Source organism: Pan paniscus, chromosome 1, assembly GCF_029289425.2.
Source record: "Pan paniscus chromosome 1, NHGRI_mPanPan1-v2.0_pri, whole genome shotgun sequence".
NCBI classification, from domain to species: Eukaryota; Metazoa; Chordata; class Mammalia; order Primates; family Hominidae; genus Pan; species Pan paniscus.
The window spans coordinates 98,579,033-98,604,829 of record NC_073249.2 but is presented as its reverse complement, the minus strand read 5'-3'; the positions used below and the strand labels follow the sequence as shown (position 1 = coordinate 98,604,829).

General features: G+C 45.0%; 1 protein-coding gene across 6 annotated transcripts in view; it reads left to right on the top strand.

Annotated features, from left to right (window-relative positions):
• The window catches only part of PIP5K1A (phosphatidylinositol-4-phosphate 5-kinase type 1 alpha), a 51,263-nt gene extending 30,565 nt beyond the window's left edge, over positions 1–20,698 (top strand). For 4 of the 6 annotated variants that reach the window (XM_003817264.5, XM_008970421.5, XM_055101425.2 and 1 more), the window contains 12 exons: positions 2,981–3,111; positions 3,558–3,675; positions 3,861–4,013; positions 5,359–5,658; positions 7,725–7,930; positions 9,351–9,434; positions 10,299–10,347; positions 11,114–11,198; positions 13,277–13,423; positions 13,592–13,721; positions 18,076–18,121; positions 19,021–20,698. In XM_003817264.5, coding sequence (XP_003817312.1) covers positions 2,981–3,111; positions 3,558–3,675; positions 3,861–4,013; positions 5,359–5,658; positions 7,725–7,930; positions 9,351–9,434; positions 10,299–10,347; positions 11,114–11,198; positions 13,277–13,423; positions 13,592–13,721; positions 18,076–18,121; positions 19,021–19,023 — 1,452 coding nt within the window. In that variant the 3' untranslated portion in view covers positions 19,024–20,698. The remainder of the gene's footprint in view (positions 1–2,980; positions 3,112–3,557; positions 3,676–3,860; positions 4,014–5,358; positions 5,659–7,724; positions 7,931–9,350; positions 9,435–10,298; positions 10,348–11,113; positions 11,199–13,276; positions 13,424–13,591; positions 13,722–18,075; positions 18,122–19,020) is intronic. The other 2 variants (XM_003817265.5, XM_063605395.1) reach the window with 1 other exon arrangement.
• Positions 20,699–25,797: the final 5,099 nt, after the last annotated feature.

Genomic DNA, 25,797 nt, shown 5'->3' with positions numbered 1-25,797 from the left:
GGTTTGTCTAATATGGGATGTGAAGATTTCTTGGAGTTCTAGGTTTCTGGCCTATGTAAATTTTGTGTTCGTTCTCTATTTCATTGTCCCAAGTAGCAGAGGTGGACTGACTCATTCTCAGTCAAGGACTTGACAGTCCCCAGAATGGACTCTGTGGCTCATGTCAATTACTTTTACTGAGCTCTTCATTTTTAAATTTTTTTTTTTAAGAAATGGCATCTTGCATTTGGGAAGCTGAGGCGGGTGGATCACCTGAGGTCAGGAGTCGGAGACCAACCTGACCAACGTGGCAAAGCCCCATCTCTACTAAAAATACAAAAATTAGCTGGGCGCGGTGGTGGGCATCTGTAATCCCAGCTACTCAGGAGGCTGAGACATGAGAATAGCTTGAACCTGGGAGGCGAAGGTTGCAGTGAGCCGAGGTCGCGCCATTGCACTCCAGCCTGGGCAACAGAGCGAGACTCCGTCTCAAAAAAAAAAAAAAAAAACAGGAAAGAAAGAAATAGGATCTTGCTCTGTTGCCCAGACTGGAATGCAGTGGGTGCGTTGATGGCACACTGCAGCCTTGAACTCCTGGGCTCAAGCCATCCTCCTACCTCAGCCTCCAAAGTAACTGGGACTACAGGCCTCAGCCACCACACCTGGCTTATTTAGCTTTTTTTTTTTTTTTTTTTCCTGAGGGAGTTTTACTCTTGTTGCCCAGGCTGGAGTGCAATGGCGTGATCTCCACTCACCACAACCTCTGCCTTGCGGGTTCAAGCGATTCTCCTGCCTCAGTCTCCCAAGTAGCTGGGATTACAGGCATGCACCACCATGCCTGGATAATTTTGTATTTTTAGTAGAGATAGGGTTTCTCCATGTTGGTCAGGCTGGTCTTGAACTCCTGACCTCAGGTAATCTGCCTGTCTCGGCCTCCCAAAGTGCTGGGATTACAGGCATGAGCCACAGCACCCAGCCATTTAGCTCTTTTTATATGTTGAACATTAAGATAAAAAGATGAGTTTCTATTATAACTGGGGAGGCAGATACTTAAAAAAAAAAAAGAAACTAATAATTTATTTTCCTTTGACCTATTTGTACATGAAAAAAACTAGTTGTAGGCTGGGCATGGTGGCTCATGCCTGTAATCCCAGCACTTTGGGTGGCCGAGGCAGGTGGATAACGAGGTCAGGAGATCGAGATCATCCTGGCTAACACGGTGAAACCCCATCTCTACTAAAAAAAAAAATACAAAAAATTAGTCGGGTGTGGTGGCTTGCGCCTGTAGTCCCAGCTACTCAGGAGGCTGAGGCAGGAGAATGGCGTCAACCAGGGAGGCGGAGCTTGCAGTGAGCCAAGATCACGCCACTGCACTCCAGCCTGGGCGACAGAGCGAGACTCCGTCTCAAGAAAAAAAAAACAAAAAACTAGTTGTAATTTATTGCCCATTGAGGACCAAGTAGAAATATAAGTAATGCCTGGCCGAGGTTGGGGATGAGGCAAATAGAGCAAAGCTATCTAATCAAAGTTTCTGCAGTGATTGAAATGTGCTGTATCTGTGCTATCCAATATGGTAGCTAGTAGCCACACTTGAACTGTAAGTAGTAAGACTGAGAAAATGAAGTTTTAAATTTGAATTAACTTAAATTTAAATAGCCATGTGTACCTAGTGGCTACTGTTATCAGACAGCAAATATCTAGATGATGCTATACTTTCCCACGGGCTTGGAATCCTGGATTGTAAGAGTGGGGCTCTTGTATTTGTGTTTTGACCAAGTTTGATAATTCTAAGTCTGAATACTGCTCTCAGAAATAATTTGAGTCTTTCATGCTTTCTTCTTCAGTTAGGAGCTCTTTTACCACACTGTTGCCCTTTTTTTTGAGACAGTCTGGCTGTGTTACCCAGGCTGGAATGCAGTGGTGTGATCTTGGCTCACTGCAGCCTCCGCCTCCCAGCTTCAAGCAATTCTCCTGTCTCAGCCTTCTGAGTAGCTGGGACTACAGGTGCACACCACCTCATCCAGCTAATTTTTGTGTTTTTAGTAGAGACGGTTTCACCACATTGGCCAGGCTGGTCTCGAACTCTTGGCCTAACGTGGTCTGCCCACCTCAGTCTCCCAAAGTGCTTGGATTAGAGGCGTGAGCCTCCGCCCGCGCCCACCCCACCCCACCCTGTTGGCCTTGAGACACACTAGTCAGGCCCTTCCTTAGAGGACTGAAGTTTCTGCCGCCAGGCAGTCAGATCAGAATATTGGTTAATTTTAGGGCTGGGCATGGTGGCTCATGCCCGTAATCCCAGAGCTTTGGGAGTCCTGAGGTTAGGAGCTTGAGACCAGCCTGACCAACATAGTGAAACCCCATCTCTACTAAAAATATAAAGAATAAGCAAGGCGTCGTGGTGCATGCCTGTAATCTCAGCTACTCGGGAGGCTGAGGCATGAGAATCGCTTGAACCGGGGAGGCAAAGTTTGCAGTGAGCCGAGATCATGCTGCTGTACTCCATTCCAGCCTGGGTGACAGAGTGAGACTTAGTCTCAAAAAAAAAAAAAAAAAAAAAAAAAAGGAATATTGGTTAATTTTAGTTACACTCGATATCAGATGAAGGAAATGTTTAGAGGGCTCCAGATACACTCTGGGGGCAGAAACCTTAGGAGTGAGAACTAAGAACGTTGTGTCAATACAATGTATCTTCCAAATACAGATATGGAACTCTTGTTTAGGCAGGCCAACAGGAGGGAGCACCTTGCCTAGCTGAGGCTGGCTCAGAGAGTCCCAGCTTTGCTACTCTGTATCCTCACTGTCCTTCCAATCTTTACTAAGCTTAATTGCAGAGTACAGCATAGGGATGGGGAAACTGGATTGTCCCAGTTTTATCTGAACTATTGCTCAGACTAAAGGACTTTTGTTTTAAAGTGTTCCTTCTAGCTTCCCCTTTCTGAATTTTTATTGTTATGATCCTACTTATACTAGGAATTTTCTTCTCATTTCTGTTGTTTCTCAGACAACCTCATCAGCCTTGAAAGGTGCCATCCAGTTAGGCATTACCCACACTGTGGGGAGCCTGAGTACCAAACCAGAGCGTGATGTCCTCATGCAAGATTTCTACGTGGTTGAGAGTATCTTCTTTCCCAGGTACAGAGTTTAATGTTCAGGAGCACATCCTGGAAATGTGGCCTTTTCACATCAGCCCAGGGCAGTTTTAGGGGTTCAGGTCGGACAATTTAGACATGTGTCCATTTCTTAACCTGGTTATAATCAGGGCGATGTGGGACTAGAGAGTTCGGAGAGCAGATACTGTCCTCTAGATGCTTCCATTAGCCTCTGTCCTATGGATTGACCCGTAAAAAACAACCTCATGCATTGGATAGGAGGCAGTGTGATTTCTTCTTCTTCTTATGTCTTGCTGTCCATGCTGTGCCATTGTCTCACTAACTCATCTAAGAAGGGCTGTAATTATCTTAGGAGGAATGTATTCCCCCACTCCCCCCACCATGAGGTGACTCTGAGTGTCTTCGCAAGGTAGATTCTCTGGATGATAGGGACTGGCAAGTTATGGCTACCTCTGTTTAACCCCACAGCGAAGGGAGCAACCTGACCCCTGCTCATCACTACAATGACTTTCGTTTCAAGACCTATGCACCTGTTGCCTTCCGCTACTTCCGGGAGCTATTTGGTATCCGGCCCGATGATTACTTGGTAAGCATCTGGATATCAGGACACTGTGACTCCAGTATCAGAGGGATATTCCCAAAGGAAGGCCCCTTTTCTCCACAGTCTCGCTCTGGTTTTTATTTAGAAAAGAATTGCATCTGTAGTTGATTTTTGTGTTGGGCAAGGCCCTGATGTGTCTAAATCTCTTAGTTCTTCTCTGTTTGCCCCAGTATTCCCTCTGCAGTGAGCCGCTGATTGAACTCTGTAGCTCTGGAGCTAGTGGTTCCCTATTCTATGTGTCCAGCGACGATGAGTTCATTATTAAGACAGTCCAACATAAAGAGGCGGAATTTCTGCAGAAGCTGCTTCCAGGATACTACATGGTAAGGGAGAGAGAAGCACTGTCTACCTGTGCTGCTCACTTCTGGGCAAGGCTGGGGAGGCTGTCTTCAGCAGGGTAAAACAGTGTCAGCACTTCTATCTTAAGAGTGTAGTTCAGGCCAGGCGCGGTGGCTCACGCCTGTAATCCCAGGACTTTGGGAGGCTGAGGCAGGAGGATCACGAGGTCAGGAGATCAAGACCATCCTGGCCAACATGGTGAAACCTCGTCTTTACTAAAAATACAAAAAATTAGCCAGGCGTGGTAGCGGGCGCCTGTAGTCCCAGCTACTCAGGAGGCTGAGACAGGAGAATGGCGTGAATCTGGGAGGCGAAGTTTGCAGTGAGCCGAGATCCTGCCACTGCACTCCAGCCTGGGTAACAGAGCAAGACTCCGTCTCAAAAAAAAAAAAAAAAAAAAATGTTCAGTTTTGTGCTTTTCACCCCATTTCTTTTGCCTCTCTATGGTAAAAGGGGTTTTGTTTATCTGTTCTAAGTGTTGTTGATCTCCCAGGCTCAAGTGATCCTCCCACCTCAGCCTTTCACGTAGTTGGGACTAAAGGCACGCACCACCACACCTGGCTAATTTTTATAAACTTATTTTATTTTTTCGTGACGGAGTCTCGCTCTGTTGTCCAAGCTGGAGTGCAGTTGCACAATCTCGGCTCACTACAACCTCCGCCTCCCAGGTTCAAGCAATTCTCCTGCCTCAGCCTCCTGAGTAGCTGGGATTACAGGCATGCGCCACCATGCCAAGCTAATTTTTTATTTTTTAGTGGAGACGGGGTTTCACCATGTTGGTCAGGCTGGTCTTGAACTCCTGACCTCATGATCTGCCTGCCTCGGCCTCCCAAAGTGCTGGGGTTACAGGCATGAGCCACTGCACCTGGCTATTTTCGTCTTCTGTTCTTAGTTCAGCTTCTAGTTTGGGGAATGAGGTAGGTTATTTCCCTTGATAATACTCTCTGCAGCCTTACTCTGATTGCTATTGGAGGTTCTGGAGAAGTTAGGTAACTCTCCTTACCTGCCTTACCATCCCCAAGAATATACTATACCCAGGGCAGAGAGTGTCGTCTTCTCTTAAATCTCTCTGAAGAAATATATCCATCTTATATTGGTATCCTGACTGATTTCTGTATTGGAGAGTCTGTGGCACAGCTTGATGGTGAACTTACCATTGAAATAGATGCATAGGGAAATTTAAAGCATATATGATGTAGGTTTATGGACACATTGTGTCTAAATCTCATATAGGAGATAAAGGGAGGATGGGTGGTAACTTTTACTGGTGAGTTTCACTGAAAATCAGCTAAGTTGTTCTCCTACTTCTGTTTCCTTTTGTGTTCTCAGAACCTCAACCAGAACCCTCGGACTTTGCTGCCTAAATTCTATGGACTGTACTGTGTGCAGGCAGGTGGCAAGAACATTCGGATTGTGGTGATGAACAATCTTTTACCAAGATCGGTAAAAATGCATATCAAATATGACCTCAAAGGCTCAACCTACAAACGGCGGGCTTCCCAGAAAGAGCGAGAGAAGCCTCTTCCCACATTTAAAGACCTAGACTTCTTACAAGACATCCCTGATGGTCTTTTTTTGGATGCTGACATGTACAACGCTCTCTGTAAGACCCTGCAGCGTGACTGTTTGGTGAGTTTGTTACTTAGACACCAAAAATCTCAGTTACTAAAACAGCTTGATTGTTCTTAGGCATTAAGTTTGTGGGAGATGGAACTCTGTTCCTTAGCACTGTATGTCCTGGGCTGTATTTAAAATAACTCTTAATTAGTTCATTGCCATTCCTTTACATTTTTACTTTCTCCCCGTTTATCCTCCCACAATGGGATTTATTTCCTTCTCTAGCTAGCCTGGGCCTCATAGTCAAATGTTCTGCTTATTTTCACACCAACATCATCCTTCCTCAGATTTTGGTCCTGGCTGCCAAATCCAAATTTATATTTTGGAAGCTGAGTGCTGCTGAAGAATATTACACAACTGTGTATACTGGCATCTACAGAATTATGATATCCAACCCCACTTGGGCTTTCAATATCGATCTTCAGTACACTTGCTGTTGCTCTCAATAGAGATTTCAGATGTTTGGCATTCTAATCAAACCATTTTCTGACTCTCATCTCCCTAGCTTTGTTTCTCAACAAGCTACCTTAACTTTTTATCCTATTTCATCCTCTCATGCTGCCCCTGTCACCAATGGATAAATGTATCTACATTTTACTTTATTTTTTATTTTTTGAGATGGAGTTTCACTCTTGTCACCCAGGCTGGAGTGCAATGGCACGATCTCGGCTCACTGCAATTTCCACCTCCCAGATTCAAGCGATTCTCCTGCCTCAGCCTCCCAAGTAGCTGGGATTACAGGCGCCCATCACCACGCCTGGGTCGTTTTTGTATTTTTAGTAGTGACAGGGTTTCACCACGTTGGTCCCGCTGGTTTCAAACTTCTGACCTCAAATGATCTGCCTGCCTTGGCCTCCCAAAGTGCTAGGATTACAGGTGTGAGCCACCGCACCCGGCCTAGATATCACTCTTGACCTCTGTACTCTTCTGTCATGTGAACACTTCCCACTGTTGCACATATTAAACTGTATTGTGTTCATTTTACATTTGTATCCCTTTCTAAATGTATAATGTCCTTGAAGACAGAAACTCTCTCTTTAATATCTTTATATCTCTGTAAGGAGGCACAGTGCCTACATGGTGGAGATTCAGTAAATGTTTAACTGAATTGAAGCTAGTCATACAAGGTCCTACCACAGATCTGTTCTGTCACAAAGTGTACTTTACCAGAACCTCATTGTGGAATCTTCACAGCACAAATATGTATTCCTTGTTCTTTTGAGAAGGTAGTGTTCTCTTCATGGAGACATACATGGAAAGAACAAAGATGGTCTTGTGGGCTAGGCAGTGGGACTTGGAAAAATTATATTAACTCAAATGAGAGAAAGCTAAGGGTATGTAAATAAAGACTAACCAGGCCGGGCGTGGTGGCTCACGCCTGTAATCCCAGCACTTTGGGAGGCTGAGGCAGGCAGATCACCAGGTCAGGCGTTCGAGACCAGCCTGGCCAACGTGATGAAACCCCAACTCTACTAAAAATACAAAAATTAGCTGGGTGTGGTGGCACGTGCCTGTAATCCCAGCTACTTGGGAGGCTGAGGCAGGAAAATCGCTTGAACCAGGGAGTTGGAGGTTGCAGTGAGCCAAGATCGCGCCACTGTACTCCAGCCTGGCGACAAAGCAAGACTCCGTCTCAAAAAAAAAAAAAAAAAAAAAATTTAGCCTTACAGATTCACTGTAAGGCTAAATTAAATAATTACATCATGAAAGCTGTCAAGCCAGGCGTGGTGGCTCATACCAATAGTCCCAGCACTTTGGAAGACTGAGATAGGCAGATCCCTTGAGCCCAGAAATTAGAGACCAACTGGGCAGCATGGTGAAACCCTGTCTCTATGAAAAATAAAAAATTAGGCAGGTGTAGTGGTGTGTGCCTGTAGTCCCAGCTACTTGGGAGGCTGAAGTAGGTGGATATTTTGAGCCTGGGAGGTTGCAGCTACAGTGAACCGAGATCACACCACTGCACTCTAGCCTGGGTTACAGATTGATACCCTTTCTCAAAAAAACAAAAAAATTGTGAGATCCTGAAAAATATTTTTATTTCTTTCAAGGCTCAGATCATGTTTTTTTCCTTCCATTAGGTGCTGCAGAGCTTCAAGATAATGGATTATAGCCTCTTGATGTCAATCCATAATATAGATCATGCACAACGAGAGCCCTTAAGCAGTGAAACACAGTACTCAGTTGATACTCGAAGACCGGCCCCCCAAAAGGCTCTGTATTCCACAGCCATGGAATCCATCCAGGGAGAGGCTCGACGGGGTGGTACCATGGAGACTGATGACCAGTAAGTGGGCTCAGGGCCACTAGGGGGGAGAACATAGGCCCACAGCACTTTTCTTTTCTTTTTTTTTTTTTTTTTTTTTTTAGTTTCACTCTTGTTGCCCAGGCTGATGTGCTGATGTGCAATGGCACGATCTCAGCCTACTACTACCTCCACCTCCTGGGTTCAAGCGATTCTCCTGCTTCAGCCTCCTGAGTAGCTGTGATTACAGGCACCTGCCACCACACCCAGCTAATTTTTTGTATTTTTAGTAGAGAAGGGGTTTCATCATGTTGGGCAAACTAGTCTACAAACTCCTGACATCAGGTGATCCACCCGCCTTGGCCTCCCGTAGTGCAGGGATTACAGGCGTGAGCCACCGTGCCCAGCCACAGCACTTTTTCTTTAGGAAGGGACCCAGCTTCTGGAAAGGAGTAGCCTTGACTCAGCAGTTGGATCAGTAACATTATTGTTGACAGAAGTATAGAATGAGCTTGAACGAGCTTTCTTAATACAAAATGAAAAGAAGATTAATTTCGGGTTTATAGTATATGTGGGAAGGAGAGCTGTTCAAGAGTTAAAGACTTAAAAAATTATAGTCTTAAATGCATGTCTGCAAATTATATTAGAACTTTATTAGGGCTGGGCACAGTGGCTCATGCCAGTAATCCCAACACTTTGGAAGGCTGAGGCAGGCGGATCACTTGAGTCCAGGAGTTTGAGATCAGCCTGAGCATCATGATGAGACCTCATCACTACAAAAACTCAAAAATTACCTGAGTGTGATGGTGAGCACCTGTGGTCCCAGCTACTCAGGAGGCTGATGAGGCAGAATTGCTTGAGCCCAGGAGGTCAAGGCTGCAGTGAGCCACTGTACATGCCACTGCACTCCAGCCTGGGCAAAAAGAATGAGACCCTGTGTCAAAAAAAAAAAAAATTATTATAGACTTCTTTGTGGAAGGCATCCTTCTTCATCATGCCTAGTAAGTGTAATTACTGAAGTGTCACAAATATCTTAGATTGTTTCATTTTTTTAAGGTACCTTGTAATATGACTCTCAAGAAGAGTGTCTTAGTGGGCATAAATTAAGATAGCAAAAGTACTGAAGAAGTTGAGTTAATTAGGAGAGCATTCCCAAAATTGCTGAGTAGTGGCAATTTTAGATTCTCTTTGGTGGAATCAGAGTGGAAGAGGTAGGCAAGAAGATTTGGAGAAAACTAGATTATAATACATACTGTAGAGAGTTCCTGGGGTTAGAGGAAGGATCTCATTTTCTCCTGTTTTTTTAATGTATTTTTTTCTCTTTTTGTTTTCTTGATCACTTATTGTCTGACCTTCTGGTTTATGGAGGATGAGGCAGTTATGTGTAGGTTTCACTTCCCCATCCTGATCTGACTAAACTAGCCAACAGATTTTCTCACCCTTTCCTTTTTGCCTTTTCCAGTATGGGTGGCATCCCTGCCCGGAATAGTAAAGGGGAAAGGCTTCTGCTTTATATTGGCATCATTGACATTCTACAGTCTTACAGGTGAGGAGCATATGGATCCCAAATTAAGAGAGGGTGGATACAGATAACCAGTCACGTTTCTCTTTTAGATAGGTTTGTTACCAAGTTCTTCCGGAAGCAAGAACAGTGAGTTGAAGTCTGGCTACTTACTTCATTAGTTTTCAGATGGTTTATTTCCTTGATTTTGCCTCTTTCCCCGGCCTTTATAACCCTTCCTCCCCCATCTTCCCAGACATAATGTATACCTTCTGTGGAAAGCTGAGTCAGTCCTTGGAAGCACCAGGATAGAATATGCCATCTGTCTGGCTCTTTGCAAAAACCTATGAGATGAGTCATGTTCCACATGGGGATACAACTGGAAACGTTACCCTTTTCCATGGAGGAAAAGCAGGAGGGTCACTGTGTTCTGTAAAATGTATTAGACTGTGGAACTAAGAGGCAATGGAGTGATCATCAGGGAGGAGCTGGAATTGTTAGACCCCAGTTTTGTTCCTGTAAGGTTTTAAATACTAATGAGGACTGGACGGTACTTGATTTGTTGGTTCAGTATTATCATCCAGTTTTAACTACCCTTTCCAGTCTTGCCTATCTGTTCCTTCAGCTCTCCTTTTATAATAAATATTCATGTTCCTGATTTGCCAGGGACATAAATTGCCCTTTTCCCATGGGGGGAATAATTGACTTACCTAGAAACAACATTGGTCTCCGTGATGAACCAGCACTGCCATGCCTGTTCTTGGGAAAACCAGTGTACCAGTAGATGTGCTTTCTCAGCTTCTGTCTTTTCAAGAGTTTCTATTACCCCTTTAACCCCCTAAAATATAAAGCTATTAAGGTCATTTATTTAAAAATGACGTGAGTAGGTGATGTACATTTTTCTTGCAGGTTTGTTAAGAAGTTGGAGCACTCTTGGAAAGCCCTGGTACATGACGGAGTAAGTAGTAATACTAGAGGCTCTCTTACCATACACTTCTGCCTCCATCACTTCTGATTGGCCTCAGTTTCTTGCAATTTTTTCTTTTTTTTTTTTTTTGAGACAGGGTCTCACTCTGTCACCCAGGCTGGAGTGCAGTGGCGTGATCTCGGCTCGCTGCAACCTCCGTCTCGCATTTCAAGTGATTCTCCTGCCTCAGCTTCCCGAGTAGGTGGGACCACAGGCGCGCGCCACCACGCCCAGCTAATTTTTGTATTTTTAGTAGAGACGGGGTTTCACCATGTTGGCCAGGCTGGTCTCAAACTCCTGACCTCAAAGTGATCCGCCTACCTTGGCCTCCCAAAGTGCTGAGTTGAGATGGAGTCTTGCTCTGTCACTCAGGCTGGAGTGCAGTGGCACAATCTCAGCTCACTTCAACCTCCATCTCCCAGGTTCAAGCAATTCTCATGCCTCAGCCTCCCATGTAGCTGGGATTACAGGTGCCCACCACCATGCATGGCTAAGTTTTGTATTTTTAGTAGAGATGAGGTTTTGCCATGTTGAACAGGCTGGTGTCGAACTCCTGACCTCAGGTGATCCGCCCACCTCGGCTTCCCAAAATGCTAGGATTACAGGTGTGAGCCACTACGTCCGGCCCCTTCTATTTATTTCATCTGTGGGTTTTACCCTTCTGCTAGGGGCTCAGTCTGGGGGAAGATGGCCCTTGGACTAGAGTTCCTCTTGCCGGGCCTCCTTCTAACTCTATAGCATTTCTTCTGCTCTGCAGGACACTGTCTCAGTGCATCGCCCAGGCTTCTACGCTGAACGGTTCCAGCGCTTCATGTGCAACACAGTATTTAAGAAGATTCCCTGTAAGTGGTTTCTACCAATTGACTGCCTACTCCTGCCCAGTGGCTCCCTTACCCCAAGAGAACAGAGGGCAGGACACCTCTGGTAGGGAGCTGCCAATGCCAGAGGCCTCTCCTTCCACCTACATCCCATGAGAGCCATTTCTTGTCCTTTGTGTTAGCCTGTCATAGTCATTTCCAAGTTGCTGTTTCCCCCTTGGCTCTTCCTGCATATGTCAATGAGGTGAGGGCCATTTCTGGGGAATTGGGATTTGCAAAAAAATAAATAAATAAATAATGTGTAGTTGTGGATGTAAGATCCATGCCACAGAGATAGGCAGAGCCTATGTACAGAGATACGCAGTGAGGTTAATGGTGTTCTGTTTTGTCTTCTAGACTATCTCAGGTGGTTACAGAAGCATTTACTGATTTCTGCTTAGCACATGTTTTTAGTCTCTTTTCTCAACTTTCTTGTTTAGGAAGTGCCAGTATTTTTTTGCAAATCTTCCATGCTGCTGCCATAGCAAATTCTAGCTTCTCTTTCCCTTCTTCTCATATTAGGCATCATTATTCCCATAGCGAGGGAGAGGGGACCTAGGCATGCCAGTCTTAAGGGATATGGAAAAACCAGGCTGGGTGCAGTATCTCACACCTATAATCCCAGCACTTTGGGAGACCAAGGCAGGAGGATCGGTTAAGCCCGATAGTTTGGAACCAACCTGGGCAACATCATGAGACCTTGTCTCTACAACAAATTTTAAAAAGATAAAAAAATTTTTACAAAGTGATAAAAATTACAAGTATCAATTATTTAGTGCTGGGCACATACATGCTAAGAAAATGTAGAGTGAAAGAGTTATCTTTCTTGGCCCGGCACAGTGGCTCACACCTGGAATCCCAGCACTTTGGGAGGCCAAAGCAGGTGGATCACCTGAGGTCAGGAGTTCGAGACCAGTCTAACCAACGTGTTGAAACCCTGTCTCTACTAAAAATACGAAAATTAGCCGGGTGGTGGTGAGCACCTGTAATCTCAGCTACTCAGGAGGCTGAGGCAGGAGAATCACTTGAACACGGTAGGCAGAGGTTGCAGTGAACTGAGATAGTGCCATTGCACTCCAGCCTGGGTGACAAGAGAGGAAACTTCATCTCAAAAAAAGTTATCTTTCTCAGGTTTTACTATAGGATACTATTAAAGAAAAAGGGGGGCCAAGCGCAGTGTCTCACACCGGTAATCCCAGCATTTTGGGAGGCCGAGGAGGGCAGATCACAAGGTCCGGAGATCGAGACCATCCTGGCTAACATGGTGAAACCCCGTCTCTACTAAAAATACAAAAAAAAATTAGCCGGGCATGGTGGTGGGCGCCTGTAGTCCCAGCTACTTGGGAGGCTGAGGCAGGAGAATGGCATGAACCCGGGAGGCGGAGCTTGCAGTGAGCCAAGATGGCACCACTGCACTCCAGCCTGGGCGACAGAGCAAGACTCGTCAAAGAAAAAGAAAAAGGGGGCAGGGCAGTGGCTCATACGTATAATCCCAGCACTTTGGGAGGCCTAGGTGGGCGGACCACCTGAGGTCAAGAGTTCAAGACCATCCTGACCAACATGGTGAAACCCCGTCTCTACTAAAAATATAAAATTAGCTGGGTGTAGTGGCGCATGCCTGTAATCCTAGCTACCCAGGAGGCTGAGGCATGGGAATCACTTGAACTCTGGAGCGGAGGTTGAAGTGAGCCAAGATCGCGCCATTGCACTTCAGCCTGGGCAACAAGAGCGAAACTCCATCTCAAAAAAAAAAAAAAAGGAATTATGCAATAGGGTACATTTCATCTGATGGAAGTAAAGCAGTCATCAAGGCTCCATGTTGGAGGGGTAGGTGTGGATATGTTTCCTTTCTTCTAGGTTTTCATGCCTCTTGGAAAGTGAAGTGAGCTAACACCTTGTTCTCTGAATAGTAATTCATAGGCCTGTCTTTGTTGACATTAGCCTTTTCACTTTTCAGACCAACTTTGGGTGTGTGTTGGGGATACTAGCAATTATTTGTATCTATGTCTTGGTAATAGTTGCTAAGGTAGTTGCTAAGTAGGCTCTCTCTTTCCCTTTTGAAGTGAAGCCTTCTCCTTCCAAAAAGTTTCGGTCTGGCTCATCTTTCTCTCGGCGAGCAGGCTCCAGTGGCAACTCCTGCATTACTTACCAGCCATCGGTCTCTGGGGAACACAAGGCACAAGTGACAACAAAGGCAGAAGTGGAGCCAGGTCAGCGCTAGGGCTGGGGTCCCCATGTGATTGGGTACTCCCTCCCTTCCTTCTGAGCCGTTACCTTGTCTGGCCAGGACCTCTGCTCCCATTTCTATCCAGGAAGCCTAGCTGCTACATATTTTTCCTTGTATTTACTGTACCCCATCTTCTCTATCTTTTTTCCAGGCGTTCACCTTGGTCGTCCTGATGTTTTACCTCAGACTCCACCTTTGGAGGAAATCAATGAGGGCTCGCCTATTCCTGACCCCAGTTTCTCACCTCTAGTTGGAGAGACTTTGCAAATGCTAACTACAAGGTTGGTTTATTGGCCCCTTTCTCCATATAATCTTATCTCTCTTTTCAAGTCCTTGGAAACCTCTATAATTTGATTGCATCATAATAAATTACCCCAAAGATTAGTGGCTTAAAATAACAAACATATATCATACTTTCTGTGGGTCAGGAATCCAGGCCCAGCTTAGCTGGGTCCTCTGGCTCAAGATTTCTCATGAGGTGGCATTTAAGCTGTTGGCCAGGGCTGGGGTCTCATCTGAAGGCTCAAACAGGAAGATCTGCTTTTAAGCTTATTTATGTGGTTACTGGTAGGATTCTGTTCCTTGTGGGTTGCTGAACTGAGGGCCTTAGTTCCTTGCTGGCTGTTGTCTGGGGGCTTCCCTCAGTTCTTTGCTACATGGACTTCTCCATAGGACAGCTCAGAACATGGCACCTGGGCTATCTGACAAGTGAACAAGAGAGCATGTGCCTGTGCAGAAACCATGGCCTCTTATAACTTAATCTCAGAATTGACATTCTACTTGTGCTACATTCTGTTCACTAAATGCAGCCCACACTCAAGAGGAAGGAATTACCCATGGGTGTGAATACCAGGAGGTGCAGGGATCATTGTGAGCCATCTTAGAAACTGCCTGTCATAGTCTGCTCTCTGGTCTCCAGTAATTTACATACCTCCATGTCGAAAATACACTGACCCCCTCCCAGGGTCTCATCCCATTGTAGCGTTAGCTCAGAGTCCAGAGTTTTATTACCTAAATTAGGTCCGGTTGGATGAGCCCCCCAGGTATAGTTCCTTAAGCACAGCTCCTCAAGTACAGTTCTTCTCAATCTGTGAACTTGTGGAACCAAAGAGACAAGTTATCCTTTCCCCATGTACCTAGCATACAATGGTGAGACAGGCATTAGATAACCAATATACACATTTCTGTACATAAAAGGGGAGAATGGGAGACACAAAAAGGAGTCATTGATTTTATTTGCTGTTCCAAAATCCAGGAAATGTTGGAGTTTCTTTTATCAGGCCTCAAAGCAGAAGAATAATTCTCCGTGGTTCTTGGCTCTACCCTCTAGACTCTTGGTTTTGTCTTCTGAGTCTTCCTTTTTCATCAAAGCTAGAGTGTGTTTTTACCTGAGTTCTTTTCTCAGGCTGCTTCTTTCCAGTAGAATTTTGAGGGAACTAGTGGTCTCTATTTTGTACTGTTTCTGTCCTTTTTGATCCAAGATGGCAGTGTTTCTACTGATACAGAAGATTTTGTGGGCCCCCTGTGATTCTCCTTGGGATTTACTCCATTAGACAAAAGCCACACTCATAAATATCTTCTTTATGAGACCTAAGCTTCTTACAGACTCTGTTTTTCGGTTGAAAGGATCTGTGAGACATAATCTTCTGAACAGCCTTTTGTATGACTGAATAGCACAATCAGCCCTCCGTATCCACAGGTTCCACATCCCAGGTTCAACCAACTGTGGACTGAAAATACTTGAGAGCCTGGTGTGGTGGCTCATGCCTGTAATCCCACCACTTTGGGAGGCTGAGGTGGGAGGATTGCTTGAGGCAGTTTGAGACCAGCCTGGTCAATATAACGAGACCCCATCCCTTTAAAAAAAAAAAAAAGAAAGAAAGAAACGAAAAAATACTGAAAAAAAAAAAAAGTCTTGAAAATGTTATGTTGTTGCTGATATGTACTGTACAGTTAGGCCTGTACTTAACATGTACAGACTTTTCTTGTCATTATTCCCTGAACAATATAGTATAACAACTATTTACATAGCATTTACATTGTATTAGTTATCATAAATAATCTAGGAATGATTTAAAGTATATGGAGGGCCAGGCGTGATGGCTCACGCCTGTAATCCCAACACTTGTGGGAGGTAGAGGCGGCCAGATTACTTGAGCCTAGGAGTTTAAGATCAGCCTGAGCAACATGGCGAAACCCCATCTCTACCAAAAATACAAAAAAATTAGCCAGGCGTGGTGGTATGTGCCTGTAGTCCAAGTTACTCAGGAGGCTGAGGCAGGAGGATCGCTCGAACCCCGGAGGCAGTGGTTGCAGTGAGCCGAAATCGCGCCACTTGACTCTAGCCTGGGTGACAGAGCGAGACCCTGTCTCAAAAGAAAAATAAAATAAAGTATATGGAGGATGTGTGTGAGTTATATGCAAATACCATAGCATTGTATATAAGGGACTTGTGCATTGTGGATTTTGATATTCAAGGAGGGGTCCTGGAACCAGTCCCCCACAGTTATTGAGGGATGACTATACTCTGAACCAATACCTTTTGTTTTTCTGAGGTCTTAATAAAATGTTTCACAGTCATATGTTTGCCTTCATCTTTAGACCACATTTTCTTGGCAGTGCCCTGGAGCTTATCCTTGCTCAAAAGCCTTTTTTTTTTTTTTTTTGGTAGAGATGATGTCTCATTGTGTTAACCAGGCTGGTCTTAAACAATCCTCCTCCCTCTGCCTCCTGAAGTGAGCCACCGTATGTGGCCTGCCATTTCTTAATTTTAGCATCGTTTGCTCTCTGGAGAGGCTTAGAATTTTCAAAACTTATCAAGTTCTGGCATTTTTGTTTAATAGTCCTTCCCATAATTTCTTTATTTTCTCCTATATTTTATTATAAGCATCAAGAGAAAACCAGGTGGCACCTTCAGGACTTTGCTTGGAAATCTCCGTAGCTAGATTGTCCAATTCATTAGGCACATATTCTACTTTTCACATAATCACAAATCACATTGTTGCTAAACTTTGTGCTGCTGCCTTACTAGGATCTCCTTTCCTTCAAGTTCCAATAAAATTTTTCTCACTTTAAGCCCTCACTGGTAACCCCCTTTAAGTCCAAAATTCTATAAACAGCATATTCAGGACACTACCTTTTCACTAAAATGCTCCTCCAAGCCACCCCCAATGTTTTGTTTTGTTTTGTTTTTGTTTTTCGAGATGGAGTCTCACTCTGTTGCCCAGGCTGGAGTACAGTGGCACGATCTTGGTTCACTGCAGTCTCTGCCAACAGGGTCTCCCTCTGTCACCCAGGCTAGAATGTAGTGGCACTATCTTGGTTCATTGCAACTTCCGCCTCCCAGGTTCAAGCGATTCTCCTACCTCAGCCTCCCGAGGAGCTGGGATTACAAGCGTGCACCATCACGCCTGGCTAATTTTTGTATTTTTGGTAGAGATGGGGTTTTGCCATGTTGCTGAGGCTGGTCTTGAACTCCTGGCTTCAGATGATCTGCCTGCCTCAGGCTCCCAAAGTGCTGGGATTACAGGCATGAGCCACTGCACCAGGCCACCACCCCCAAATTTTAGATTTTTGTTACAGCAGCACCTCAATTCCAGGTACAAAAATCTGTATTATCTATTATTGTGTAACAAATTACCCCCAAACTTAGCTGTTGAAAACAAACATTTGTTATCTCAGTCTGGGTGTGGTGGCTCACACCTATAATCCTGGCACTTTGGGAGGCCGAGGAGGGCGGATCACCTGAGGCCAGAAGTTCGAGACCAGCCTGGCCAACATGATGAAACCCCATCTGTACTAAAAATAGAAAAATTAGCCAGGTGTGGTGATTTGTGCCTATAATCCCAGGTACTCAGGAGGCCGAGGCGAGAGAATTGCTTGAACCCGGGAGGCAGAAGTTGCAGTGAGCCAAGATAGTGCCACTGCACTTCAGCCTGGGCGACAGAGCGAGATCCGTCTCAAAAAGAAAACAAAAATTTGTTATCCCAGTTTCTGTACCTTAGCTGGATGCCTTTGGCTCGGGTTCTCTCGAGATTACAGTCAAGCTATTAGTCCAAAAGCTTATCTGAGGGAAGATCAGCTTCTCAGCTCACTTATATGGTTGTTGGCAGTATTCGGTTCCTTGTCACATCGCCCTATCCATAGCCAACTCATAGCATAGGAGCTGGCTTTCCTCAGAGCAGGCAAGCAGGGGCTAGAGCATGAGTCCAAGAAGAAGATACAGTATTTTTGTAATCTAATCTCAGAATTGACATTCCATCTCCTGTGCTGCATTCTGTTCATGAGAAGAGAATCACTAAATGCAGCCCACACTTGAGAGAGAATTACACAATGGCATGGATCTCAGGAGGCAGGGATTATTGGGGGCAATCTTAGAGGGTACCTACCACACCTGGAGATTGAAACAGAAGAGGGCAGGGTACTGGGAAATATTTTATAGTATTCAAGAAGCTAAATATGGTTAATTAAAACAGTGTGCTTCTAAATCTAGTAGCTTCTCAGCCTCTTCTTTCCAAATTCTAAATTGATTCTGAAGTGAAAATTAGAGAAGCAGTATGAGATTTAAAAGGAGAGTCCTTTGTTGTTGTCTTCTAATTCTTTTTCTCTCTGCTTCCATTTTTTTTCTCCTGTTAGTACAACCTTGGAAAAGCTTGAAGTTGCAGAGTCAGAGTTCACCCATGTGAGTATCTGGGATGTGTAGGAGGTGAACGTTTTGCAAGGTATAAAGAGGATCACTGATGGCCTGGAGCAGGAAGTTAATTGGCAAGATTAGAGGATCTGGGTACCTCCTAAATCTTGTTTTTTATTTTTTATTTTTTTTTTTATTTTGTACTTATTTATTTATTTATTTATTTATTTTTGAGATGGCATCTCACTCTGTTGCCCAGGCTGGAGTGCAGTGGTGCAATCTCGGCTCACCTGCAACCTCTGCCTCCTGGGTTCAAGCAGTTCTCCTGTCTCAGCCTCCGGAGTAGCTGGGACTACAGGTGCGTGCCACCACGCCCGGCTAATTTTTGTATTTTTTAGTAGGCGCAGGGTTTCATCATATTGGACAGGCTGGTCTTGAACTCCTGACGTCGTGATCTGCCCACCTTGGCCTCTCAAAGTGCTGGGATTACAGCCGTGAGCCATTGCACCCAGCCATCGTGTTTGTTTTTTTGAGACGGAGTCTCGCTCTGTCACCCAGGCTGGAGTGCAGTGGCGCGATCTCGGCTCACTGCAAGCTACGCCTCCCAGGTTCACGCCATTCTGCTGCCTCAGCCCCTTGAGTAGTTGGGACTACAGGCGCCCACCACCACGCCCGGCTAATTTTTTGTATTTTTAGTAGAGCAGGGTTTCACCGTGTTAGCCAGGATGGCCTCGATCTCCTGACCTCGTGATCCACCTGCCTGGGCCTCCCAAAGTGCTGGGATTACAGGTGTGAGCCACCGTGCGTGGCCGCCATCTTGTTTTTTAAAAAAGATTTTTGGTACCTCATACTTGGAGGCTGAGGCTGAAATAGAAACTTCTTAACGCTTGAATTCCATTTCTGCTTAATCTCATACTCCACATCCTTAACTTTACACTCTCCCTTTTCAGTAAGCGCAAAGCCTCAGAAGACCTGGAACAAGATTCTGCCATCTCTGTGATCCCAAGATGTCAGCCCTTGCCCCAGCAATGCTGAATTTTCTTCTACTTGGTCATCAAAAAAGGAGTGTAATAGAAGTGAGGGGAGCTGCTCCTCCATCTTCTTCCTGAAGAAGAACCTTCTCTCCTTCCTCTTCCTCATGAATGGGCCTTAGTGCCTCAGAGAGTTGAGGACCGCAGCATCCCCTCCACTCCAGAGTTGGGTGGTACGGATTTTCAACTGGCCAACCCTTTGCCTCCACTATTGAGTTTTTTTCAGACCCCCATTCTTCATGCTGGAAATGGGATTGCTGGACTTGGCAGCTTTCTTTCCCCTCGTCTTTGACCAGGAACCGGACTCTTAATTTCCTCAGGACAGACTAGCTGGCACATTATCCCTACCTTAGTTCTTTCTCTCTGACTCCTGGAAGAATACTCCTGTAATCTCTGTAAAGGTTTTTGGGGGATAAGGGTGTTTAACCACCTCCCAGCTTTCTTCTTTTTTTTTTTTTTTTTTTTTTCCTGAAAAAAGGAAAAAGCACACAGCACACAATTTCAAGCCATTTTCAGATCAGAACTCCAGAAGTGTTGACAAGATGCCTATTCGTAGAGTTCCCTCAGAAGAGCCATGGTGTTTATGAAGAGAAGAGTAGTGATTGCTCTGCCAGAAGCAGCTCCTCTTTAAACTCCTCCTCTCTTGATGAATTTCTTAAGGCTGAAGGAATGAAGAGAGTGGGACATGGGGTAATCTTTATCCCTTTTGTTAAAACAGGAGGCAGCCATGGGCTGGGAGATCATAGCCCTTCCTAGGCAGAATCCTGTTCACTGCCAGGCTATAATAATTATTACTATTTTGCAATTTGAAATATATTCTGGTTGTTTTTCTAAATGTGAAGACTTACCAAATGAATTTTAGATCATTCTCCAGAGGAGATTTTTTTTGCTCTTCTCATCTTTTCCAACAGTGTTCTTCTGTTTGTGGAGCTAAGGTAAAGAGGGGACACCTCTGTCTGTTTAACAGACAGTCCGTATCTGTGAGGCCAGCAAATATTTTCTTAAACTCATGGGGAGACAGCAGATTCTTGCCTTGGTGAGGTCATTGCTGTGCCATATGTCCTATCCCCCTGTCTTCATGCAGGGAAGTTGGAAATGGGGGCTACATATGCCCTCTCCTCCCTGTCTACAAGAGTTGTGGTTTTCCATCTGATCCTTCCACTCTTGTCAGGGGAAGAAGGGGGCCTGGTATCTCAGGCAGATTGTTGAATTCCTGTTCTATCCCTTCTCTATCCCACCCTGCCTTGATAATATGTTAGCCGATACCCCAAATAACTGTCTATATTAGACACCCCCAGCCAGTTTCTGGCTGCCTGTCTTTGCTGCCATGTTTTTTACAAGAAGGAAAGAATTCTTGCTATTTTTTTTTCATAATTTACTATTTATGATGTATTTAAGTGTTTTATTAAGGACAGAGTTCTGTTAGGGGTGGGAGGGAATATTTGAGGGAGGGCTGGGTCTTAGGGAAAGGAATGGGGAAGCAACATTTTTATTAAGTGTTACTATTTGCCTCTACTTTGTATTGTTCAGAAATGGCAAATACAATATAAAAGTGATATATGGTTTTAATGTAATAAACTTTAATCAGTTATTTAGACCTCTTATTTTTTCTGATTCTTTTTCATATACCATCTGCTCACCCTCCTACTCCACCACCCAGGCTCAGTTTTGTTCATGTTGCCCTAAACAAAGGCTGCATACTTTCCAGCTTGCAACACTCCAGCTTCACTCTTAAGGCTTTATGTCCTTATATCCTCTTCCTCAGCAACCCCATTATCTTCACGAGGAAAAGCAGTGAATGAATATGAGGGGAATTACTGTAGGTCTCTTGCCTAGGTTGCAACCCAATTTAACAGGGATTTGAGGTTCAAAACTCACTTTACTCAGTTAAGAGGAAAGGAGAGGGACAGTGGGAAAAGTAAGTTTGAGGTTAGCTGGCCCTAGTGATTCCCTCCCTTTCGTTCTCTTGACCTGGCCCTAGGGCGTCACTCTTAGAAGATCATAGAGATTGCTTTCTTTAACTGTTTTCTTCTATGAGGTTGAGCTAAGGCTCCTTTGATAGGAAACTAGACAAAAAAGTAGGGGCAGGCCAGGCGCGGTGGCTCACACCTGTAATCCCAGCACTTTGGGAGGTGGAGGCAGGTGGATCACCTGAGGTCAGGAGTTCGAGACCAGCCCAGCCAACATGGCAAAACCCCGTTTATTGAAAATTAGGGGATGGTGGCATGCGCCTGTAGTCCCAGCTACTTTGGAGGTCAAGGCTGGAGAATTGCTTGAACCTGGGAAGCAGAGGTTGCAGTGAGCGAAGATTGCGCCAGTGCACTCCAGCCTAGGCGACAGAGTGAGACTGTCTCAAAAAAAAAAAAAAAAAAAAAAAAAAAAAAAAAGTAGGAGCGATGAGGCTCATTCTGAGGCATGAAGATAGGGAAACTTTGGAGAGAAGCAGTTAAGCAAACAGCTGCTTTTCATACCACTATTCCCTGTCTTGTTAAGGGCACTCCAAATATTTATATAGCAGCTAATGAGCAATGCATGGAGTAAATGGAGATCAAAGAAATAATTGTCCTTCAAAAGTTTCTAGTTTCCAGGAGGAACACAAATCACAAAAACAATATGTTATATGTGAGACAGCTACTTAAGCTCTCTGAAGGTGGCACAGAACATAAAAGGGGGAAAAATTAGCAGTTAGGTGCGTAAGAAGTGTTAAGAGAATGTTTCACTTCAGCACAAGGACCTACATGCATGAGAATGGTCTGTTTTTGAGAACAAGGAAGAGATCATGATGAGAATATTGGAATAGGTATAGGTAGAGGCAATATTGGGAACCCTGAAATATTTTTTGCCCCAATAGGATGTGATACAAAATAATTGAGAGACTAACAAAGTTCCATCAGAATTAAACAGAGGATTGGCCTAGTCCAGTGGCTCACACCTGTAATCCCAGCACTTTGGGAGGCCAAGACGGGTGGATCACTTGAGGCCAGGAGTTCAAGAGCAGCCTGGCCAACAATGCGAAACACCATCTCTACTAAAAATACAAAAATTAGGCCAGGCGCGGTGGCTCACGCTCGTAATCCCGGCACTTTGGGATGACGAGGCGAGCAGATCATCTGAGGTTGGGAGTTCGACCAACAGGGAGAACCAGCATAACCAACATGGAGAAAACCCATCTTTACTAAAAATACAAAAAATTAGCTGGGCGTGGTGGGCGCACGCCTGTAATCCCAGCTACTTGGGATGCTGAGGCAAGACAATCGCTTGAACCTGAGAGGCAGAGGTTGCGGTGAGCCAAGATCGAGCCCTTGCACTCCAGCCTGGGCAGCAAGAGTGAAACTCCTTCTCAAAAAAAAAAAAAAAAATTAACCGGGCATGGTGGTGGGCGCCTGTAATCCCAGCTACTCGGGAGGCTGAGACAGGAGAATCGCTTGAACCCAGGAGGCAGAGGTTGCAGTGAGCTGAGATTGCACCATTCATTGCACTCCACCCTGGCAACAGAGTGACACTCCATCTCAAAAAAAAAAAAAAAAAAAAGAGAAAGAAAAAGCAAGTACTTGGATTGGAAGAGGAATGGGGGATTCTCAAAGTTTCTTTTCATTTTTCTTTTCTTTTTCTTTCTTTCTTTCTTTTTTTTTTTTTTTGAGACAGATTTCACCATGTTGGCCAGGCTGGTCTCAAACTCCTAGCCTCAAGTGATCCGCTCACCTTGGCCTCCCAAAGTGCTGGGATTACAGGCGTGAGCCACCGCATTCGGCCCAGATTCTCAAAGTTTTGAATTTGATTTTCCCACAGCCCCAGCCAGTCCTCCTTTTGTCTGGATAAGGAGAAAACTTTTTTCCCTAATAGGAATTGGAGGTTAACATGTTTTAGGCATAAATGTTCTGCATCCCTGACCTTGTCACTCAGAGTGTACTCAAAACTACTGAATGGGTGGTGTAGATAATCCTCTTATGATCAGAGGGTCCCTCTAGCGGTGAGCAGCGACTAGTGCTTATTCTCTAGCTATATGCTCTAATTTATATTCAGATACAAGTAGGGTCTATTAGTGTAAAACTTCTAACTAAAAGAGAAATTAAAATCATAGGATAATAAAGTTGGAAATCGTCATCTGGTCTGATATTTTACCCTTAAGCATGTCAATCTCAGCTATTCTGAGATGTATTCAGAGATGAAGTCTCATTCTTTATTAGTTTTGTTTTTCTTTTTTTCTTTTTTTGAGACGGAGTTTCACTCTTGTCGCGCAGGTTGGAGTACAATAGCACGATCTCGGCTCACTGCAACCTTTTCCTCCCGGATTCAAGTGATTCTCCTGCCTCAGCCTCCAGAGTAGCTGGGACTATAGGCACCCACCACAATGCCCGGCTAATTTTTGTATTTTTAGTAGGATGGGATTTCACCATGTTGGCCAAGATGTTCTCGATCTCCTGAACTTATGATCCGTCCGCCTCGGCCTCCCAAAGGGCTGAGATTTCCCAGCCTTGGTTTTCTTTTTTAGTCTTGCTCTGTTACCCAGAGCAGTCTCAGCTCACTGTAGCCTTGACTTTCTGGGCTCAGGCGACTTTCCTACCTCAGTCTCTCAAGTAGCTGGGACTACAGGCTGGCACCATCACAATCAGCTAATTTTTGTATTTTTTTGTAGCGACGGGGGTATCCAGGCTGGTCTCGGACTCCCGACCTCAAGTGATCTGCCCACCTCGGCCTCTCAAAGTGCTGGGATTACAGGCGTGAGCCACCGTGCCCAGCTGGCCTTCTTTTTTTCATTATGGAAATTTCCAAACCAAAAGTAGAGTAGTATGGTGAACCACTATGTACACATAACCCAGCCTCAATAATTATCAACATAAATAAGACCAGTGTGGCCGGGTGCAGTGGCTCAAGCTTGTAATCCCAGTTTTCGGAGGCTGAGATGGGAGGCCAGGAGTTAGAGGTTGCAGTGAGCTATGTATGATTGCACCACTGCTGCACTCCAGCCCAGTGAGACCTTGTCTCTTTTGTTTTACTTTGAGACCCTGTCTCAAAAAACAAAACTATTTGTTTCTTCCAAAGGATTAAGTTAAATCCCAAACTTCATATACTTTTTTTATCTATGAATACAACATATAACCCTTAATAAAGACTACTTTTATAATGGTGATAACTTTAACACTATTATCATGCCTAAAAAAATTGCTTAATATCAAATATCCAGCTCATGTGATGGCTCACGCCTGTAATCCCAACACTTTGAGACTTTTTTTTTTTTCAGAGATGGGGTCTGGCTATGTTGCCTACGCTGGTCTCGAACTCATGCGCTCAAGCCATCCTCCCACATCAAAAAATTAAAAACAAATTAGCTGGGCTTGGTGGCATGCACCTATAGCCCCAGCTACTCAGGAGGCTGAGGCAGGAGGATGGCTTGAACCCGGGAGGTGGAGATTGCAGTGAGCCGAGATCAGGCCACTGCACTCCAATCTGGGCAACAGAGCGACACCCTGTCTCAAACAATAAAACTTTGTAGAGACGGAGTCTGGCTGTGTTGTCCAGGCTGGTCTCAGACTCCTAGCCTGAGTTGATCCTCCTGCCTGGGCCTCCCAAAACGCTGGGATTATAAAACCTAAGCCATTGCATCAGGCCTTGAATGTAATTTTTGATTAACCAAAACGGTTTAGTGGTTTGTTCTTTGGCAGATTAGTTAATATAATTGAGTTGTCAAATCTTTTCCGGGCTCTGTACTGGGCTTAGGGAATTGTAAAGATTAAGACACGTTGCCGGCCAGGTGTGGTGGCTCACGCCTGTAATCCCAGCACTTTGGGAAGCTGAGGTGGGTGGATCATCTGAGGTCAGGAAATCGAGACCAGCCTGGCCAACATGGTGAAACCTCGTCTCTACTAAAAATACAAAATTAGCCGGGCATGGTGGAATGCCCCTGTAGTCCCAGCTACCTGGGAGGCTAAGGCAGGAGAATCCCTGGAACCCAGGAGGTGGAGGTTGCAGTGAGCCGAGATCGAGCCACTGCACTCTAGCCTGGGTGAAAGAGCGAGACTCCTCCGTCTCAAAAAAAAAAAAAAAAAAAAAAGGCACGTTGCCCACCCTTAGTTAAACGAGGGAGGAGATAAATATACAAATAAATTCAATTGAAGGGTATAAAGGCTTGTTGAATTAAAATTCTACAGGGAACTGAGGGCTGTAGAAAGTCATTAGCGATCCCGACACTTTTTTTTTTTTCTTTTTTTGAGACGGAGTCTCACTCTGTCCCCCAGGCTGGAGTGCAGTGGCGCGATCTCGGCTCACTGCAATCTCTGCCTCCCGGGTTCAAGTAATTCTCCTGCCTCAGCCTCCCGAGTAGCGGGGATTACAGGCGTGCGCCACCATGCCCACCTAATTTTTTGTATTTTTAGTAGAGACAGGGTTTCACCATGCTGGCCAGGCTGGTCTCGAACTCCTGACCTCGTGATCCGCCCGCCTTGGCCTCCCAAAGTGCTGGGATAACAGGCGTGAGCCACCGCGCTCGGCCGATCCCGACACTTTTTTAAAATGACGAAGCCGGAATCGACACAGCACTTTCAAAGGTTCCTCCATAGCTCCCCTGAGATCCGGCCAGCGGGAAACCCCAACTGAGAACTGCAATGGCAGGGAAAGTGGAGGCTAGATCCTGTTTTTTGTGTTACCGCGATTCCCTCCAACTACCCTCAAGACGCCTACAAATTTGTTTGGCGGCAC